This window comes from Ochotona curzoniae, unplaced genomic scaffold (genome assembly GCF_017591425.1).
Source record: "Ochotona curzoniae isolate NIBS_2020 unplaced genomic scaffold, NIBS_Ocur_1.0 contig_54, whole genome shotgun sequence".
In the NCBI taxonomy this organism is placed as follows: Eukaryota; Metazoa; Chordata; class Mammalia; order Lagomorpha; family Ochotonidae; genus Ochotona; species Ochotona curzoniae.
In genome coordinates this window covers 722,463-744,637 of record NW_024466464.1, presented here as the reverse complement: position 1 = coordinate 744,637, position 22,175 = coordinate 722,463, and the positions used below count along the sequence as shown (strand labels likewise).

Below are 22,175 nucleotides of genomic sequence, written 5' to 3'. Positions count from 1 at the left end.
CCACTATCGGCTTCAGCACCCTCACTTAACCTTAAACTCCAACAGATACTCAAAATACCAAGGTCATGAGACACAGCCCTTGTGATGCAGGCGGAGAGAGCAGACGTCAAAACTTGGGTACGAAGTGCTACTTGCCAAGCGCACATGAGGAACTGGCGCCGGAGCCCAAAGCTTCAGAAACGTCTATTTACGAGCAATACAGAAGTAAGTCACACCTGTAAAAGGATGCCACGAACACGCGTTACACGCCCTGGGGGACATTCTGTTCCAAGGTGAGCACTCTAGAGCTCCTCAGAAGTAGCGCCCTCAAGCGGCTGGGCTGAGACACGGAGCTCAGCAGCGGCACCGTGGGAGGGAGGGCAGGGCGGCAAGTGGGGCAAGCTTCCACCCGCGGTGTCTGCATTCCCATGTGAGTCCTGGCCACTCTGCTTCTGTCCGTGTATTCCGGGAGGGGCTCAAGCACTCGGCTCCCCCCATGTGAAAGGCCCAGCTGGAGTGCCCCGCTCCGGGTTCGGGCCTGTCCCAGGCCTGGTTGGGGTGGCCATTTAGGGAGGGAGCCAGCAGATGGAAGGCACCTCTAGGGGTGGCGTGTGTGTGTGTGTGTGTGTGTGTGTGTGTGTGTGCGCGCGTGTGCCTCTGCCTCTTAAGCAAATTAACCTAAGTGGCCAGGAGAGAGGAGCTAGTGTCATGACACAGCAAGTTATGTCCCCACCTGCAAGACCAACATCAAGGTCACTGGACTAGTTCAAGGCCTGGCTGCTCCATTCCTGAATTTCTGACCCAGCCTCCTGGGCCCCTGCACACATGTGGGAAACCAGAATGGAGAGCCTGGCTCCCAATGTTGGTCTGGCCCAGACCTGGCTAGTGCTGCCATTTAGGGATTGAACCAGTGAGTGTAAGATCCATCAAGATGTTTCTCTTTTTCTCTCTTTCTTGAGTCCTTCTGCCTTTCAAATAAATCTTTTTCAAATAAGAGACACACACGGGCTGACGTAGTGGCTCAACAAGCTAATCCTCCACCTCCAAGCACCAGCATCCCATACGGGCGTGTTTTGTGTCCCGACTGCTCCACTGCTTGTGGCCTGGGAAAGCAGTGGAGGATGGCCCGAGGCCTTGGGACCCTGCACCCACACGGGAGACCCAGAAGAAGCTTCTGGCTCCTGGCTTCAGATCGGCTCAGCTCTGGCCATTGTGCCCATTTGGAGAGTGACCCAGCAGAGAGAAACACAGAGCGAGGCTGCTGTAACAGGGAGAAAGCACACGAGAGGCGAAAGAGGGGGATCTGCACAGAAATGTTTTCAAACTACAGACAGACCAATTTAACCCTGAACAAAGCTCCACAACGGAGTGGCCAGCACCGAGGCATAACAGGTAAAGCCACTGCCTGAGACGCCCAGCGGCCCAGGAGCACCAGCTCATGTCCAGCTCTGCCTCCAATCCAGTTCTGTCAATGGCCTGGGAAAGCAGCAAAAGCGGGCGACCTGGATTCTAGTCTCTGGTCTTCAGCCTGGTCCACCCCTGGCCATCTGGGGACTGAACCAACAGATGCAAGCGCTCTCGCTCTCTTGCTCTCTCCCTTTCTGTTGCCCTGTCATGCTGTTACTCTTTCAAATAAATAAATCACTAAAAAAACAAAAAACCAACAAAGGAAGAAAGTGCCGTGAGGGTGGAGCGTGGTGAAGGTTATGACAGATGGACCCCAGCAGACACCGCCGTGCGATGACCACACCCACCTGCTCCCACCGCGCCCAGCCCCGCCGAGGAGAGCTGGGAGCCAGGGACGGTGTCAGCCTCAGCTCGGGTCCCAGGGAACCTGTCTACTCATGACTCCAAATACAAACAGCAGCACACGAGCTAGAATGCAACCAGTAACATGGACCACGCCTGTGCGGCCCAGGAGGGCCGGAGGGCAGGTCACTCCTGCAGCCGTGAACAAGACGGACAGGCCCCTCTCAGGTGGGGTTTGGCCCCAAGGACATCTGGCACCAAGAACCCTACTCTGCCCCCTCGAATCTTGGTAACAATCATGCCGCCCAATGATATGAAACAATCTTTTTCAAAACTGAGGCCACTTCTCTGATGGCAAATGACTGCCACGCTCAGGCCCTGCACAGGCGTGACTTGACACCGTCTTGGAACACCTCTCCCCAGCATTTCGCTCTTCCAACAACACAGTCGTTGCCATAGTTCCCTGGCTTCCTCCTCCTCCTTTTTTTCCTTTGTTGTTGTTATTTTGATTGGAATGGCAGGGTTACAGAGAAGGGGAGACAGGTAGATCTTCCATCTGCTGGTTCACTCCCTAAGTGGCTGCAACAGCCAGAGCTGAACTGATTTGAAGCCAGGAGTTGGGAGCTTCTTCTGGGTCTCCCGTGTGGGTGCACAGTCCCAAGGACTTGGGCCATCCTCTAAGGCTTCCCCAGATCACAGTCGGGGAGCAGGATGGAAAATGGAGCAGCCAGGACACAAATCGGCACCTGTACGGGACTCCGACTGGGCACTTTAAGGGGAGGACACCCCAAGGCTTCCTTCTGAAACAGTATCTTCCTAGTGAAGAATGGAAGCAAACTTAGGAATCAGATCTAAAAACCAACCCTGAGTGGGGGAGGAGTTTCGTAGCCCAGTTAAGGCACCACTGGAGATGCTGGGAGCCCACACTGGAGTCCCAGCTCCCATCCAAACTGCTCTGCTTGACCCAGGTTCCTGCAAACGTGCCTAGGGAGGCAGAAGATGGCGATGAACACCAGTACCTGGACTCCGGCCACCCACAGGGGACCCCAACAGGTGCCTGGCTGCGGACTCGGGGGACCCCAAACAGGTGCCTGGCTGTGGACTTGGGGGACCCCAAACAGGTGCCTGGCTGCGGACTCGGGGAACCCCAAACAGGTGCCTGGCTGTGGACTCGGGGGACCCCAAACAGGTGCCTGGCTGCGGCCACCCACGGGGGACCCCACACAGGTGCCTGGCTGTGGACTCAGGGGGACCCCACACAGGTGCCCGGCTGCGGACTTCAGCCTGACCCAGGCACAGCCACTGCAGCGAAGTGAAACAGCTGATGCTATCACTCTGTTGTTCAAATAAATAAATCTTTTTTGCTAACTAAATAAAAACCCAACAGTGTCATTCTATCCCTTTCTGTAATGTGCCCTTACACATGTAGCGAATAACACCTTTCAGGGTAAAACAGCGAATACGTGGCAGAGGCACATGCTTCTGTTAAAAAGGGAGACGGGGCCCAGCAAATAGCCTAGTGGCTTAAGTCCTCGCCTTGCATGCACCGGGATCCCAAATGGGCACACGTGGCTGCTCCACTTCCCATCCAACTCCCTGCTTGTGGCCTGGGAAAGCAATCGAGGACAGCCCAAAGCCTTGGGACCCTGCACCCGCGTGAGAGACCCGGAAGAAGCTCCTGGCTTTGGATCAGCTCAGCCCCAGCCACTGCGGCCACTTGGGGAGTGAACCAGCAGACAGAAGATCATTCTCTCTGTCTCTCCTACTCTTTGTAAACTGACTTTCCAATAAAAATAAACAAATCTTAAAAGGGGGGGGGGAGGTAGGGGAGCAGACATCAGTCCCGTTCGTCTCTGATGCTGTCCACGGGGGAGAACGGCCCTGGGGACTGTCCTCCCGTGGCCACGTTGACCACGCTGCCTTTGGGGAGACGCTTCACCCGAGCGTGCAGTTTCTGCTTGCGATCCAGAACCTACGCTTGCTCATGGTTCCTTTAAATAATTTTAAAACCAGCAATTGTTCACCCGCAAGAGCTTTAGTCATCCTCAAGTTTAAAAACAGGTTCATTACATAAAAGCAGACTAATCTAGATTGTCCTAAAAATCCAGCTGGGTCCCCAAAACCAGGAATGTCTGGAAGGCAGAGGCTCCACTCTGCCCGGTCTATCAGTCTCCCCCCGGCTATCCCGCTGAAGCAAGCCGGGGTTCCATCCATCCTGTGGCGAGCTACTCGGAGTCACGGATTTTCGTTCTTTTGTAAATCCAGTAGGTTCCAAGCATGACACGTGAAACGGCTACCACTTGGGAGTTGCCACCACAAAGTCAGTCGATTCCATGAAAACCCACCAAGCTCACGGCAAAACCCCAGGTGATGAAGACACCCACGGGGCCGGGCGGCAGAGCGTAGCGACGCCAACACTGCCCCACCCTTCCCGAGGCTGCCTTCAGGAAGACGGTCTCATCCTGGGCAACCGCCAGGGCCAAGAGGCTGGCAGAGGGGCAGGCATGGCCGGAGAGCTGGCCAGGGCCTTGCACCCGGGTCGTGTGCCCAAGCCCAAGGGCAGGCTAGGAAGCTGTGCTGCCTCCTGCGATGGCTTGCGAGTCGCGCTCTGAGCCTGGCCGAGAAGTTGGGCTCTTTCAGTGTGTGGAGCCACAAGGACCCACAGGTGTAACTGAGACGCTGGGCATTTCTTAGTCACACAGAACCTTTTCATGTTTTTGCTTTTGTTTGATATCCTCCTTGTCAGGCACCTGCCTGTTATCTAAGTGACAAGGCCCACAGGGGACACAGAGGGCCCACAGGGGACACAGAGGGCCCACAGGGGACACAGAGGGCCCAAGGCCTCAAAACTTCAAATGAATCCTGCACAGCGATTATCAGCAAGACCGAGGGATTTGGTCATTTCGACAGAGACGGGCTACACAGCCGGACAAGCTCCTCTTCCCCTCAGCTGGTTACTGCAAAACAGGTACCAGGTAAAAGCCAATCCCAGCACTGCCAGCCCTAAACCACATTTCCAACTGTGCAGCCCTCCAACCTCAGAAGAACCTGCTTGGAAAGCCTGCTGAAAAGCATTCTTCTTTCTCAGAACGACCCCAGACAGTCACACGTGGCACAGCACTTCCTTCAGGGTCGCAATCTTTTTCAAGACACAGGCCTGTTTGATCTAAAACAAGGCCAAGGCACGAGAGCCCAGCTCTCCCAGGCTGCCGGTGGGAGCCGGGCCGCTGGCCGCCCTGACTTCCGCCAGGGCCTCTACCTGGAGCGGCTAAAAGCTTCCTCTGTGCTCCGTGACCTAGTATGCTGCCGAACAACAGACAGGCTTCCTGGTCCAACCACTCTGCCCACGTCAACCACACAGGCACCTGCAGGACCTCGCCCAGCTGCCAGTCCGAGTTCACACCTGGACTTTAAAAAAGGCACGGCGAGGGCTTTCTCAGAGAAGGAAGATCTGGGGGGGAAAGACCCGAGCCGTCACCTGACAGCTGATTCCACCGTGTGTGCAAACAGTGGACTTTTCTCCTTTTATGTAAGCGTCCTGAGCAGGACTCACCACACTGCCTCCTTAGCACAGGGCGGGGGCAGGGGAGCCTTGTTGAAATGCAGACTCCCAGGGAAAAAGGCCTCGAGGGAGGACTGGGCTCCCCTCTCACAGCACCACGAGGGAGCCCCAGAACACCTTCCGTCAGCCTAGAGACTACAGTGCTGGGCCACACACACCTCGGCTGAGATTTCCATTTCAAAGTCATGTTTTAATCAACTGCCTCTTGCAAAAAAAGGCTGGCAGAGGATAAAATCCACAGTGTTTGGGTTTTTTGCTTTCTTAAGAAGGTTTTCTCTGAGGCACCAATGTCACGTAGCCTAAGACCGAAGCACCCTGCCCTGGCGTGGCGCACAGGTCCCGGGCCATCAGTCTTCCACATCCAACCACTGCTTCCACCGTGCCTCAGCGAGTCCCGCTTCTGGACCCGTGAGCTCACCAGAAACGGCACAAAGGTTTCCGCTCCTTAGTCTAACAATGTGATGCTGATCCAAGAATCCATGCGGCTTACCATCCTCTCTAGGCGGAAAAACTGATGGACCCCAAAGCCAGGTCTGTGCACCTGCTTGTGCCACAGCATTTACCCCAGATGTCTGCACTTGTGCATGCATCACCTCTAAACACACACACGTGCACACACACACACTCACACCTACGCACCAAGGCTCAGAACTTTCTACCAGCCTGCCTAGAAACTTCTCTGATACCCTGCAGGAAAATGCACTCTCTTCATTTTCAATGTCGGTACCAACAGCAGCCTTCAATACCAAGCCCCACTCAATCCCACGTCATCCTTTGCGACTTCATGGGTGCTTATCTACCGGGTCAGGACACAGAACTGGCACAACGAGAACACTTAACTGCCAGCTAGCTGGGGGGCAGGGGACGCTCAGCACAGCTGGAGACGACTCGATTTGTTTGGAAAAAAAAAAAAAAACCTTGTCTTTATTGAATATAATGCTCACATTCCACACCCAATTAAAATTACTCCGAAAGTCACTCTTGCCCTCAGGAGTTTGGAAGTGGCAACATAGTCAAACCCCAAGCATCTCCGCTCTGGCTTGCTGGCTCCGCCTACAACGTCGCTGGTCACCTGGAGAGTGGGTCATCTGAACCCAAGTGTCCCTGTATCTTCAACGCAGAAACCGCACCCCGCTCTCTGCAAGGTTTCTTTCGACGCTAAAATTCTATGAATTTGTGGAATGTCAATCTCTCCCCAGTGCAAAGATAAGCAGCAAAGCTGTAATGCCGAGTTAGCCTAGATTTTTCTTTTCCTTGGGGAGGAGGGGGAGGCAAAAAAAAAAAAAATAATAATAATCAAAGACCCAACTTGGAATGCTTTGCTGGGTTGCAGCTGAATTAGGGAACATAAAAAAACTGCAAATGAAAACGATATAGAGGAAATGGCAGGGGAGGGGGAGAGAATCGCACATCGAGGGGCTAGACTAGAAACTTGAGCATTCAAAGGCTGTGACACTAAGCCTGGCTTTCCCAGAACAGACACATTTAGAACTGCTTCCTTCCTCGTCCGTCCCCAGAGTCACTCGAAATCAATTTCAAAACCAATAATCGCGAACGACGTCTAACAATCCATTGACAACTTCAGAGGCAAGTTGGCACAGCTCTCGTCAAGCCATTTGCATGTTCCAAGGATGACCGGGGCGTTACAGAACGAGGCTGTTCTAGGAGGTGCCGAGCAGCAGGTGCAAAGAGAAAAAGAGATGCGGGGCTTGCTGCAAGCCGAAGGGCTCCGGGGGGCAACAGGTCGCGGGGCCGCAGCCCACCCGGCTCGCCCGCCCTCCGCAGCCGCCTGGCCCCCTCCCCCAGCCCCACGCCCCTGCGGCAGACAGGCAGCTCCCCAGATCCCTGGCCGTGCCCGCCCGGCCCGGGCCTGCCCCTCACCCCCGCTCACCTGCACCTGTTTGCGGAAGCGGCGCGGCCCCGGCATGGCCGGCGCCCAGGAGGACCAGGAGCAGCAGCAGCAGCAGCAGCAGCAGCAGCCGCGACGGAGGCCCCGGCATCTCGCCCCCGGGACCGGCTCTCGGGTGGCCTTCCGTCCGCCGGTCCTGCCTTTCTCCACGCTGCCTCAGCGCCGCTGCGTCGGCCGTTCCTCAGCCCGCCGCTCCGGCCGCGCAAACACCATCCTTCCCGCCGCCGCCTCTCAACAGCAGCAACGGCAGCAGCCCTGCGGAGCCGCGGGCCCGGGCAGCCGCGCTCCCGCCGCCATGATGGGCTGCGTCATGTGACGTATGCGGAGGCGGGACTCCGTGATGGACATCCCCACCGGCCAACCGTCTGGCTCTCTCGGACGCTGCGGCCCCGCCCATCCTCCTGAAGGAGGCAAGTGCGCCCTCTGCAGACCGAGGAGTGCGAAGGCAGCAGGTAATTCCCCCCAAGGATGCTAAATTTAAAAATACAGGGAGATGCCAAGATGATCAAAACCATGCATGAGCCATCCTGATTTTTTCTCTTAGTTTTTGGTAGCATGAGAAAAATACGGGGTTTTTTTTTTGGCCCCTCTTTACTTGTCAGAACCGTTTTAGCCTCTTCTTAAATTGACCCGTATATACAAACGCAGGATGCCTGTCCACATCACTCACTGGCTCAGCTCCTGAACTCAAGCTGTTCCTTTTGCCAAAGAAGCCCTTCCTGTACCCCCTCAGCATCTGCTGGGAGGTGAGGCTGGAGTATGCCCTAAGGACAACGCTTCAGGCAGCCAGTGGCCCCCAGGGGCCAGGGGCTGGCGCAGAGCCTGGCTTGGAGGAGGTGTTGTTCTGGAAGCAATGGTGTCTGATCTTGGTGCTGGGTGCCCCCGACGGAGGGGTGAAGCAAGGCCCCATCCTGCAGAAGGACCAAAGGAAGAACTTTCTAGGCCAGCCAACAGAAGCTCTTGTTGGTACAGAAGTGACTTCGCTGGCAGGGAACAGGGACCCTCCTCCCCCATCCCCCCACCTGACTGCTGGATATGGACCCAGGACGATGCCCAGGAGGCATGGCCGGAGCAGTCGGACAATGGAATCTTGGGAACTTTGACGCGCTTACAATGTCTGTGATTGTCTGGGGATCGCTGGGTGGGACAGACGAGTGAGGCAAAGGTCTAAGACCAACCTGCGGCCATCCGCCTCTGCGTCTGCTTGTGGCCCAGGACTTTGGGTTCACGGAAGCCGAGCAGTGCTGGAGAAGTGGCAGGGGGAGGAAGTGCCGTGCCCTGGAGACCCCTGCCTGTTTGTCCAAGTGCTGGGGCACCACGCGCCTCATAATCCAACCCGCTGGTTAATCCTAATTGGGGTGCGCCCCAGCAACACGTCAGACCTCTCTCACAAAGCAGGTTTTGTTATGATGTGAGCAAGCCCCAAGTTTAAAAATAAATAAGTAAAACAACAAGCTCCTCTTCCCCACTTCACAGAGCAGGGGTTAAGGTACACATTCCTTCCAGAACATCTAATGGAAACAGTCACCCCACCGCCCCACCTGCTGTTTGCCTGCTGCATATCTTGAAGCTTCTGGTTGGAGACTTGGGTCAAACAACCCAGGTACTGGTGGAGTCAGGAACCAATGCGCAGCCCAAGTTGGGAATTACGTGAGAAGCAATGACTCTCACCGCCCCCACGGCCGTTCTCTCCTGTGCTCAACCCTTACTGAATCCTCCCGATGCGGAGCCATCGCTGGGGAGCCCACCGGGCAGTGTCTGCTGCTGCCAGCCAGCTCTGGCTGCGGCTGGGTGCTGGGGACCCTGCCTCAGTGTGGAACGCACTACACTCCTCGAGGTCTGTGTGTGCAGCTGCTCCTGCCTGGGCATCGGGGAAGGGGCCCTGAACTGGGTACCGCAGCTGGCAGGAAAGCTGGCTGTTACATCTCAGGAGTTTTGCATGCCGCTTGTCAACAGTGCACTGTTTCAGAAAATTAAACGAAGGGGCCAGGTGTTGTGGTGCAGTGGGTGAGCTGCCCCTTGCAATGCCAACTCCTGTTCTGAGGATCAGTTCAAGTCCTGGCTGCTTCTGCTCACTCGTCACCTGCCTGAGAAGGCAGAGGAAGATGGTCTAAGTGCTTGGGCTTCTGCAACCCACATGAGAGACCCAGACAGCGCCCCTGGCTCCTGGCTTCAGCCTGGGCCAGCACTGGCCAATCTAGGCATCGGGGAGGGAACTAATACGTGCAAGAACCCCCTTCTCTCACCGCATTTCCTTCTCTTTCTCTCTTCACTCTCTCTTTCCAATAGATAAATAAATATCTTTTTACAAAATTCAAATGAGGTAAGGAGGTGCAGCGTGTGGCCGAATCAGCTGATCTTCCCCTTGCATGTGCCAGGATCCAATATAGGAGCTGGTTCATCTCCTAGCTGCCCTGCTTCCCATACAGCTCCCTGCCTGTGGCCTGGGAAAGCAATCAAGGACGGCCCAAAGCCTTGGGACCCTGCACCTGCATGGGAGACCTGGAAGAAGCTCCTGGCTCCTGGCTTCGGATTGGCTCAGCTCTGGCTATTGAGGCAGTGAACCAGTGAATGGAAGATCATCTCTGTCTCTCCTTCTCTCTGTAAAGCTGCCTTTCCAATAAAAATAAATCTTTTTTAAAAATACCAATTATTCAAATGTATAGTGAAATAAATTGTGTAAATGCAGAGAAACACTTCCAGAAGGGAACGACTCACAGCAAATCCCATCCCGCATGGGTGCGGGAGTTCAAGCCCTTGGACCCTTCTCCAGGGCTCTCCCCAGGCGGTGAGCAGAGAACCGGCGCAGCAGTGGAGCAGCCGGGATGCAAAGCGGCGTCCATGCAGGCTGCTGGCATCCCAGGTGGTGGCTTTACTTGGCGTATCGCAACACCACCTCACACATTTTTATCAGAATCGTTGATGGTGAACCACCTACACCAGACACAAATATTAACTTGAAAGAGATTCCAGACCCTGACACATAAGGCCTACAACTATGAAACTCCTGGAGGGAAATGGACGTAGAGGTCAGAACCTCGCAGGAGTTGATAACTTCAGAGATGACACCACAAACACAAACAAGAAAAACAGATACATGGAATTCTACCAAACTTAAAAGCAACTGTGCTTTAAGGAGCACCTCGAAGAAAGAAGACAACCTACAACATGATACAAAGTATTTGCAAACCCTACATTTCATATTGACAATCATGATTCATAAAAAAATCCCCCTTTTTAATATAAAGGCTTGTTTGTTTGAAAGGCAAAGAAAGAGGTCTTTCCTCTGATGATTCACTGCCCCCACTGCCAAATGGTTGCAACAGGCAAGGCTGGGTTAGGCAGAAACCAGGAACCAAGAGCTCTGTCCAAGTCTCCCACGTGGGAGCCCAAACCTGTAGACATGTACCCATGCCACACATGTTCACAGCAGAATTATTCATAATAATCAAATTATGCAGTAACCCAAACCCTTAAATGATGAATGGATGAGGAAACATTATCTGCGACCCCGGCATCCCACATGGGCTCTGATTCGATTCCTGGCTACTTCACTTCCGATCCAACTCCCTGCTAGTGTCCTGGGAGAAGCAGTGAAAGCTGGCCAAGTATGCGGATCCCCAGCCACCCACTGGCTCCTGGCTTCAGCCTGGCCCAACCCTGGCTACTGTGGCCAGCTGGGGAGTGACCCAACAAATGAAACATCTGTCTTTCCTTCTCTCAGTGATTCTGACTTCCCAATAAATAAATAAAAATAAAATAAAAAATGAATAAGCACAGGCCAGCGTTGTGGCACAGCATATTAAGCTGCCACCAGTGACACCGATCTGCTCGATGAACAGCTGCTCCGTTTCCCATCCAGCTCCCTGTCCATGCCTGGGAAAGCAGCAGAGGAGGGTCTGAGGACCTCACCCTGTCCTCCAGGTGACAAACCTGGAGAGAATGCTGGGCTCCTGGTTGAGGGCTTTGGGGAGTGAATCAGCACACGGAAGACCTCTCTCTAACTCTGCCTTTCAAATAATAAATCAATATTTTGTACCAAAGCAATTAAAAACCTTGAAATTTACCACACACACACACACAATTTGCAGACTTAGATAGAATTGCTAATAACGATCCTGTTGGGACAAAACATTTGAAGAAGAACAGCAATTCACAGGACCTTCCAAAAACGAAAAGAAGAATTCTGCCCCAACCCTGTGGCCAGTGTTCCCTTGACTCCAGGCCAGAGAAAGGGCACAGACCACACACCTACTCATAACTTCTCAGTGAGATATTGCTGTAAAGAATCTTTATTTAACAAAAAGGCTGATGTGCCATGATCCAGTGAGATCTTTCCCAGCCATGCAATCTTGATTCAATGAGAGTCAGCCCCTGCAAAAATATGCCAGGGCCAAGTGCAGTAGCCTAGCAGCTAAAGTCCCTGCATTCACATACTGCCAGGATCCCATATGGGCACCGGTTCGTGTCCTGGCAGCCCTGCTTACCAGCTCCCTGCTTGTAATAATGGTGTGGAAACAATGATATTACCCACTTTCACCCTGTAGCCCTTGACCCTTTGTACCCTAATCAACTAAGATTATTAAAATTAAAAAAAAAAAAAAACCAGCTCTCTGCTTGTGGCCTGGGAAAGCTGTGGAGGACGGCCCAAAGCCTTGGGACGCTGCACCTGCCTGGGAGACCCGGAAGAAGTTCCTGGCTCCTGGCTTCAGATCAGCTCAGCTCTGGCCATTGCGACCACTGGGGGAGTGTATCAGTGGACGGAAGATCTTCTCCTCTGTCTCTTCCTCTCTGTGTATCTGACTTTCCAATCAAAATATATATGCATATATATTTTTTTCCAATTTTATATATATATATCAGTCAAAACACACATGTTCATCTCAGTCAGGGCAGGAGAGCATCGGACACAAATCCAGCACCTTCACAAGCCAAACCCCTCAACAAGACAGGAGTGGAAGGGAATTTCCTGACCTTGATGCAGGGCTCCGATGAGAAAACCACAGCCAACTCATCCTACTTGATAAAACAAGCTGTTTTTCACCCAACAGCAAACAATGGACAAGCATGCCTTTCTGGTTACTTCTGCTCTTTCTTTCAACAACAAAGTTTATTGATTTATTTACTTGAAAAGCAAGGAGAGAAAGGCCGGCACGAGGGCACAGCAACCTGATTGTCCGCTAACGCTGCCATCCCCTGTGAGCGCCAGGGCGGCTACTCCACTCCAATCCAGCTCCCTGCTCGTGGCCAGGGAAAACAGCAGATGACAGCCCAAGCCTCGAGCCCCTGCGCCCACATGGGAGACCAGGGAGAAACTCCTGGCACCGACTTGGGTCCAGCCCAGCTCCGGCCATTACGGCCATTTGCGGAGTGAACCAACAGATGGAAAATCTCTGTCTCTCAAGAAAGAGGGCCCAGCTCTACAGTTCAATGGCTAAACCCTCACTCTGCAAGCGTCAGGATTCTATACGAGCGCCGGTTCGTGTCCCAGTTGCTCTACTTCCCATTCAACTCCCTGCTTGTGGCCTGGGAAGGCAGTGGAGAACAGCCCAAGTCCTTGGGACCCTGCACCTGTGTGGGAAACCCGGAAGGAGTTCCTGGCTCTTTGCTTCAGATCGGCTCAGTTCTGGCCATTGCGGCCGTTTGGGGAGCGAGTCAGTGCATAGAGGCTCTTTCTCTCTCTGCTGTCTCCTTCTATCCATAATCTGATATGCCTTTCTAATAGAAATAAATACATCTTAAAAAGAAGAAGAAGAAAGAGAGAGATAAAGAAAGGAAGGAAGGAAGGAAGGAAGGAAGAAGGAAAGAAAGAAAGAAAGAAAAACAGAGGAAGGAAGGCAGGGAGAGAGACAGAAAAGAGGGAACTGCTGATTCGTGCCCAAACGGCCACCAAGCCAGGGCTGAGCAAAGCCAGCAGCCCAGAACTCTGGGTCTCCCATGTGAGTGGCAGGGACCCAGCACTCGGGGCCACCCTCTGCTGCTCCCCCTCTTCCTGCGCACTGGCGGGGAGGGAGCTGGATCAGAAGCAGAGTGGCCAGGCCAGAATACCGTGGACAGGTGCGTTTGACCTGCTGTGCTGCCCCAACACAGGCGCTGCTCTATCTTACTCAACAGGCGTTTAGTGATGAAGGACAAATACAAGACACCCAATTCAGAAAGGAATGCTCAGAACTGTCTATGATTGATAACACCTTCTTGCATGAACGCAGTCCTAGGACGCCACCGCACTGCCTGAGCACTTTTCCATGGGTTTCCAAAGACTGCAAAGTACATGCAACATGCCAATGCTGATGTGTCCATTCTCTAGCAGTGAGCCACCCACAAGAAATCAGGAGAAGAACTGGTATGTAAAAACATCAAAAAGAATAAAATATTCGGGCCTGGCAAGATAGCATAGTGGTTAAAGTTCTCGCCTTGCATGCGCTGGGATCCCATATGGGCGGCGGTTCTAATCCCGGCAGCTCCACTTCCATCCAGCTCCCTGCCTGTGGCCCGGGAAAGCAGTCGAGGACGGCCCAAAGCCTTGGGACCCTGCACCCGCATGGGAGACCTGGGAGAAGCTCCTGGCTCCTAGCTTCTGATTAGCCCAGCCCTACCTGTTACAGCCATTCGGAGAAGATTCTCTCTCTGTCACTTTGCCTTTCAATTAAAAAATAAATCTTTTCGGGCCTGGCGCGGTGGCCTAGTGGTTAAAGGTCCTCGCCTTGCACGCGCTGGGATCCCATATGGGCGCCGGTTCTAATCCCAACAGCCCCGCTTCCCTTCCAGCTCCCTGCCTGTGGCCTGGGAAAACAGTCGAGGACGGCCCAAAGCTTTGGGACCCTGCACCCGCGTGGGAGACCTGGAAGAGGCTCCTGGCTTCGGATCGGCATAGTATCGGCCCGTTGCGCTCACTTGGGGAGTGAATCATCGGACGGAAGATCTTCCTCTCTGTCTCTCCTCTCTGTATATCCGCCTTTCCAATGAAAAAATAATAAAAATAAATCTTTAAAAAAAAATCTTTTCTTTAAAAAAAAAAAGGAATCATTGCTACATTTTGGTAGAAACTGAAAATCTGGCTTTGAAATACACATGGAATTTATTTATTTTTTTTTTAAGTGCAGAGTCCCAAGGCTTTGGGCCATCCTTGACTGCTTTCCCGGGCCACAGGCAGGGAGCTGGAAAGGAAGTGGGGCTGCCGGGATTAGAACCGGCGCCCATATGGGATCCCGGGCGTGCAAGGCGAGGACCTTTAACCACTTGCGCCACCACGCCGGGCCCAAATACATATGGAATTTAAAAGGATCTGGAATAGCCTAAGTAGTTATTTTGGAAAAAAAAACAGGCTGGAAGACCCTCAATGTCTAATTTTGAAATTTACTCCAAAGCTGTGATAATGAAAACGGCGTGCTGCTGGTGGAAGGAAACTTCCCAATGAACTCGAATTGAGAGTCTAGAAATGAGCCCTCCCATTGGCCGTCAGTCCGCTTTCAACAATAGAAATGATCATTTTTCAACAAATGGTATTGAAGCAATACATGGGGAAAGAATGAAGATGAAATTACTATGTCTATAATGCATAAAAAATTAATTCAAACTAGGCCCAGTATGGCATCCTAGTGGCTAAAGTCCTCGCCTTGCACGTGCCAGGATTGCAAGTGGACACCAGTTCATATTCCAGCAGTCCCGCTTCCCTTACAACTCCCTGCTTGTGGCCTGGGAAAGCAGTCGAGGAAGGCCCAAAGCCTTGGGACCCTGCACCCGTGTGGGAGACCTGGAGGAAGCTCCTGGCTCCTGGCTTCAGATAGGCTCATGGCTCCAGCCATTGCAGCCATTTGGGGGGGTAAATCATCAAACAAAAGATCTTTCTGTCTCTCCTCCTCTCTTTGTAAATCTGACTTTCCAATAACAGTAAATAAATATTTTAAGATTTTTTTTTTTATTGGAAAGGCAGATATACAGAGAGGAGAGACAGAGAGGAAGATCTTCCGTCCGATGATTCACTCCCCAAGTGAGCGCAACGGTCGATGCTATGCCGATCTGAAGCCAGGAGCCTCTTCCGGGTCTCCCACGCGGGTGCAGGGTCCCAAAGCTTCGGGCCGTCCTCAACTGCTTTCCCAGGCCACAAGCAGGGAGCTGGAAGGGAAGCAGGGCTGCCAGGATTAGAACCGGCGCCCATATGGGATCCCGAGCGTGCAAGGCGAGGATTTAACTACTTGCGCCACCGCGCCGGGCCCCAGTAAACTAATATTTTAAGAATTTAATTCAAGCTGTCCCAAATCTAAGAGCTAACACTGTAAAACTCCTTGAAGAAAACACCGCCGTGAGCATTCATGACTCTGGACCAGGCAAGGCTCTTGTAGATAATACAAGTCAAGTAATAAAAAGATTGGTGGCCATTAAAATCAGGCTCATCAAAATTGAACACTTTTATGTTGCCAAAAGCGCAAGTGGAAAGACAGCCCACAGCATGGAAGAAAATGTTTTTAAATCACGTATCTGATTAGGGACTTGTGTTCAGATAAAAAACTCTTTAACTCAATAATATGACAAATCACCTAGTCTCCACATGGACAATGTCTCTAAATAGATGACTTCTCCCAAGAAGATGTGCAAATGGCGCCAAGCACATGAAAAAATGCTCCTCCTTAGCCATTAGGGAGCTGTCAATCAAATCATGCCGAGGTACCCCTCCACAGCCACTGATAAGACGGGAAAGACAATAGCATCGAGAAAGACAATAGCAAGTGTTAGCGAGGAGCTGGAGTCACTGCCACCCTCATTCACTGCTCGTCAGAATATGAAACTGCCTTGAGCAGGGCCAGCTCCGCAGGAGCAGCAGGCTGGGTCGCCATGCAGCCTCGCAGGGTCTGGATTTAAAGAGAAGTGAAGACAGGCATCCAAGCAAATTTCACCCCTGAGCAGTCCGGGTCGCAGAAGCTGGAAGCTCTGCTCTGACACCTCTGTCTTACAGATGGACACCTGCCAATCTTAAGCCATAATATTTGGCATTTTCACAAGGTCTTCCTGATATGGACAAGATGGCCAGCAGAACACCAGAAGGGCTGGCTCCTACAGCCTAGGTCGAGGGATGCCCCAACACAGCCCTCGCTCCCCATCAAAATTCACATCTATAGAACCATTCCCCCTCTAGCCCCACCCTGGCTGTCTTGGGTGCAGAATATTCTGGAATATTCCATGGATGACTCGTCCTCATCAGCTTTCATTCAGAAACACACCTTTACTCCTGCCAACAGTAAGACTCAAAAAGCTGGGATAACCACACCACGGTGTATCACTTGGTTAGAAAAAAAGTACTTGGCTGATGTTGTGGCGTGCTTGCCATGCTCCACGTCGTAGTGCTGGTTCAAATCCCGGCTGTTCCACTTGTGATCCAGCTTCCCACTCATGGCCTCGGCAGCAGTAGACGAGAGCCTGAGTCGCTGGGCCCCTGTCACACACGGTAGACCAGATGGGTTTCCAAGTCCCTGGTTCAGCCTTGGCTCTCATAGCCTTCTCTCTCTCTCTCTCTCTCTCTCTCTCTCCACACACACACACCCCTGCCTTTCCAATAAATAGACCTTAAACACAAAAGTGCTGATACATGTCAAAACAAGAACAAGCCTTGGAAACCCTGAGCTAAGGGAAAGGAGCCAGTCCCCAAGGCCCACATGCTACAGGATCCACTTTTGATGACTGGCCTAGAGCAGACTGGTCAGTAGCGACAGAAAGGCTCTCGGCTGAACGGGGAGGCACTGAGGGGGTGGGGAGCACCTGCTGCTGGGTTATGGTGCTCCCGTGCAGTGCTGAGCCAGCCCTACGAGCACCCACACCTCCGCGACTATCTGCTGTGTGGGGCATGTTTTACAGTTTCTGAATTCTGTCTTAATAAAGCTGTTTGTTTGTTTGTTTGTTTAAGATTTGTTTTTATTGGCAAGTCAGGTATACAGAGAGGAGGTGAGACAGAGAGGAGGAGAGGCAGAGAGGAAGATCATCCCGTCTGCTGTTTACTCCACAGTGGCTGCACCGGCCAGATCTGCGCCGATCCAGAGCCAGGAGTCAGGAGCCTCTTCCAGGTCCCCCACAAGGATACAGGGTCCCAAGACTTTGGGCTGTCCTCTACCGTTTTCCTAGGACACAAGCAGGGACATGGATGGGAAGTGCGATCGTCAGGATTAGAACCGGTGACCATATGGGATTCCGGCACGCGCAAGGCAGATTCCAGCCACCAGGCTACAGCCCTAGGCCCTGTGTGGTGTGGTTCTAACACCGTGCCTCCTCCCCAGCTCCTAGCCCAGGGCCTCATGACCACAGCTTGGCACCAACAAGCCACTCACGGGGTGGATGTTCAACCAGGGAGCCTGCTGAATGTGGCCCATCCGGGCTGCCCCTCCCTGCAGAACCACGTGGTTCTGGCTAGATCTGAAACCCTTTTGCGGCTCTGTCACTTTAACACAACCCGGGGCAAATAAGGAGACCCAGTAGGCGAAAAGTCATGTGACTCTCCCACCTTCCTGCCAGCCAGAGAAAGACCTGCTCCTGGAGAGCCACCCAGGCCACCTGCATGGGCGCCCCTTCCAAACGCCTGCTGCGCGGAGGCCTGGCTTCCTGGGTCCTCTGGGTGACACGGGTCTTGGAAGTCCTTGCTCCACTTGAGGCCCCTTGGAGGATGAAGACTCGGGCTCCCAGATGTGTGGACACCGAAGCAATGAAGGCTTTTCCCGGCAGAGCTTGCAATCACCGTATTCATCAAAAGTACACAGCGCTGAGATTCAGGGAAGGGATAGCACGCGAAAGCCTGCTAGAAGCTGATTGCCCAGCTCCTTGCATGCGTCTCTCTGGGTGGAAGTGCCTTCACTGCAGCATGACTTACAGATGAGACTGGATGTGTCACACACTTGGCAAGTCCCAACACTTTCAGCCACAGGAGCAGCTCTGTACCTACGCCACCCAGCCGCCTGGCAGCCATGCAGCCTGTCCGTAGTGCCTGTTCCGGACATTTTTCTTTAAGTGCAATGGTCAGAGACGTGGCTCCTTCAGCATCCATGTCAAGTCTCAAAGCCAAAGATGAATCGCAACAAAAGCATCCCCAGGAGGCCCCGTGTGAACCTGAGCGTGGGCCAACAGCACCAGGCAGGCCACTCCGGTGGGGCTAAGATGGGGACATGGGGGAAGAGGTGCCAGGGACCTCCTTCCCCTAGGCCTGTTGAGGCAGCCAGGTCCTGCCCTGACCATGACCCCTTGCATTTCACATGCCTGTGGCCTGCGTTCAGGGCAGCCCCATTCCTGCCCCCACCAGGAAACCCCCTGTGACGTCACCTTGGCACCAGGAAGGGGCCCTGCCAGGCACAGAGACCTAGCACCAGACACACCCTCCAGAACCCTCCTGGCCAGGGCATGAGCAGCCTGTGTGGGCCAAGCCTTGTGCCCACTGCCCAGGTCCCTTTGAGAGCCCCCAGCACTCTTTATTTTTTCAATAAGGATTTAAATCTTTTTTTTTTTTTAAGATTGATTTATTTTTATTGGAAAGGCAGATACACAGAGAGGAGGAGACAGAGAGGAAGATCTTCCATCTAATGATTCACGCCCCAAGCTGCCGCAATAGCTGGAGCTGAGCCAATCCGAAGCCAGGAGCCAAGAACCTTGTCCAGGTCTCCCACATGGGTGCAGGGTCCCAAGGTCTTGGGCCATCCTTAACTGCTTTCCCAGGCCACAAGCAGGGAGCTGGACGGGAAGCAGGGCTGTTGGGTTTAGAACCGGTGCCCATATGGGATCCTGGCACATTCAAAGTGAGGACTTTAGCCATTATGCTATTGCGCCAGACCCAGCCCCCAGCACTCTTTAAAAATATTTATTTATGCATTTGAAAAGCAGAGACAGAGGGGGAGAGAGAGAGAGAGAGAGAGAGAGAGAGAGAGAGAGAGAATGGAGTGACCAAGAAATCGGTCAAAGCCATGAGCCAGGAGCTTCTTGACTCTCTCTTGTGGGTTCAGGGGCCCAAGGACTTGGGCCATCCTCTGCTGCTTTCACAGGTACATTAGCAGGGAGTTGGATGGGAAATGGAGAGGCCAGGACTCGAACCGGCACCCACCTGGACTCTGGCACATGCAAGCCAAGTACTTTAGCCACCAGGCTACCATGCCAGGCTCAGGAGCATGGATTTTAATATTTTGTTTCTAATGCAGTACCCAGGACAGGTAAATGTTTTTGTTTTTTGTTTTAATTCTATTTGTGGAATAGAAATCCCAGTTCTCTTGGCAAATGCCCACATGGGCCGTGATTGGGCCAGGATGAAGCCAGAAGCTGGGCACCCCATCCAGGTCTCCAATACTTGTGCCATCATGGCTTCCTGCCAGGGGCTCCTGTCAGAGGAAACTGGAGTCAGCAGCATTGGCAGGTATCTGATATCCTCCCCGCCCGAAGGTCTTAGCCCTGAGGCCAAACACCAGCCCCCAGGGTGAGCAAGTTTGGGGGATGTAAGTGGCAGGGCTTGAGCCACAGACCAGGGGCAATGGTGGGGGACGTTCCTGGCTCCTCCCACTCCGGGGACAGTGTCCGCTAGGGCAAAGGCAGGTTCCACACGAGATGACAGTTCGCTGCCCCACCCCAGGGTCCTTCTAGCCTTGCAGGCAGCACCCTGAGGTGGCGTGGTAGATGTAACCCAGCACTCAGGCGGACCTGCCAGGGTTCAGGAGCACAGCCTGAGGCCCCCGCCCCTTGCCCTGGGCGGAGCCCCACCTTCCCCGGCTCAGGCCAAGGACACTGTGACTCAAGCCATCGCGCAGGAAAGTCCCTGCACACTGCTGGACATCAGGATGAACAGGAAGACGAGATCCCCAACTCTCTGGGGAGGCCACGCCCACTGTGGGAAACCCCGCCTGCCTCAGTTTCCCTGCCAGGTATAAGATCCTGGCCCCGCGGCCCGTAAAAGCTCCCTACAGCATGAGCTGCTGGCCCTGCCCTTCAGCTGAGTGAGAGCCGCAGCCTCCCCAGTGGCTCCCGGTTGTTGCGGGGTCCAGGAGGAAGCTGCGTCTCATAGGCCGCCCCCGTGGCCAGTGAGGCCTGGGTGACTCCCTGGCCCTCCTGTGTGTGCCCACAAGTGTTTGTCAGGGTGTGGCTCCTACGGGGAACACGCGGCCCTTAGCAGGTTAATTGGTTCAGGGCGCAGGGAGGTTTGCTGTTTGTACCGTTTAGTCCAGATGGGAGTCCCCAGCATGAATCCTGCATTTCACCGGGGTGTCCCTGGGGAATCACCTCCCTCCTCCCAGCCCCGTGTCAGCGGCGGTTGGCACGGGCAGAACGGTGCAGGAGGGAGGCAGGTTCCAGCCCGCCTCCCACCCCCTCCTCTCTCCTCCTTCCAAGGGCTGGGCACAGTCTAACCCTGGCAGGCTGCCGGGACACCCCAACAAGACACCTACAACCCAGGATTGTGCTCATTGTCGTCATCTGAGCTCTGCCATTGCCCACCCCACGTTGGGTACACGTTGATGTCGCTTAACCCACAGCGGGTAGGTGACCCTAGGGGAGCTGGTGACCCTAGGGGATCTGGTGACCGCCCTGGCCAGCCTAGAAACTCCAGCGTGGTGGTGACGTCAGTGCAGGGAGACAGGGAAACGCTCACATTTCAGGGAAGTGCCACAGGCAGAGTCCAGGCCTAGCGAGCCACACCCAGACAGGAAGTTCACAGGTCAAGCGAGAACATTCCAGCAGGAGGTCAGAGGTCAAAATCCTTAGGAATATCCAATACACAGGTATGAGCAAAGCGGGAGTGGCCATGTCCCCGAGCGAATATGCTCAGGCTGCCACCTTAAGTAAAAAGAGGTGGCCAGGGCTTGATGCAAATATGCATTCATATCATGCATATGTATGAGGACTAGAAGGGAGTCACACAGGAGCAGTGTCTGAATCCAAACACCACAGATGCTGCTTTTTAATTTTCTCATTAAAAAGTAAATAAACCTGAATAATTGCAAGGCAAAAGGACTTCTTGTTTTGCTGGTGTGTTTCCCCACTGCTGCGGTTCACGGCTGGACTAGGTCAAGTGCAAAGGCTCCGAACCCTTTTAAGGGCTTTGCAAAACCTGCTCTCCAATGCAACTGCACAATATTGCTTTCTTAAACCTTTGTGTTCATGGCCGACCCTGGGGAGCCCCACCCGTGTGCTTTATTTTATACTTTAGGTGCTGGTAGCTTGGTTATTCGGTGTTATCCCCACCAGCTCCCCAACTCGGCTGCCTGCTGGGAGGTGTTAAAAAAAAATCCCTTTTTTTAAAGAGATAATTGAATCGGTGGAGGGAAGAGGAATGTTTTATTTTTGGCGGGGAAGATTGGCCCTGTTCCACGTTCCATTCTCTCAGTAAGTTTGACTTGCAAGATTGTTGCTGTCTGTCGCTGGCTTTGGCTCTGCTGTCTTGCTGTTCTGAGGCGAGGGGCAGTGTGTAGCGCCTGTTCAAATCTGGGCGCACTTCAGTCCAAGGGGTTAAGGACCTGACAGGTTAGGGGAGAGAAAGAAAGCTCCCATCCAGGTTCACTTCCCAAAAGAGAACGGCTACAGCAGACAAGCCTGAGCCAGGCAGAAATCGGGAGGCTAGAATTCCGCCCAGGTCGCCCGCATGGACGCAGGAGCCCAAGGGCTTGGACCATCTGTCGCTGCTTTCCCCAGCACATCAACAGGGAGCTGGATCAGAAGTGGAGGAGCAGTTGGCCCTGGCGCTGTGGCCTAGTGGCTAAAGTCCTCGCCTTGAGTGCGCCAAGATCCCATATGGGCACCAGTTCTAATCCCGGCAGCCCCACTTCCCATCCAGCTCCCTGCTTATGACCTTGGAGAGCAGTTAAGGGTGACCCAAAGCCTTGGGATCCTGCATCCACGTGGGAGACCTGGAAGAGCTCCTGTCTCCTGGCTTCGGATTGGCTCAGCTCCAGCTGTTGCGGCAGCTTGGGGCGTGAATCTTCGGACGGAAGATCTTCCTCTCTGTCTCTCCCCTCTTTTAAAAAAATT

General features: G+C 53.5%; 1 protein-coding gene across 3 annotated transcripts in view; it reads right to left on the bottom strand.

Moving 5' to 3' along the window:
- LMTK2 (lemur tyrosine kinase 2) overlaps positions 1-7,460 on the bottom strand; it is a 75,991-nt gene extending 68,531 nt beyond the window's left edge. For all 3 annotated transcript variants that reach the window (XM_040990014.1, XM_040990015.1, XM_040990013.1), the window contains exon 1: positions 7,182-7,460. In XM_040990014.1, coding sequence (XP_040845948.1) covers positions 7,182-7,290 — 109 coding nt within the window. In that variant the 5' untranslated portion in view covers positions 7,291-7,460. The remainder of the gene's footprint in view (positions 1-7,181) is intronic.
- Positions 7,461-22,175: the final 14,715 nt, after the last annotated feature.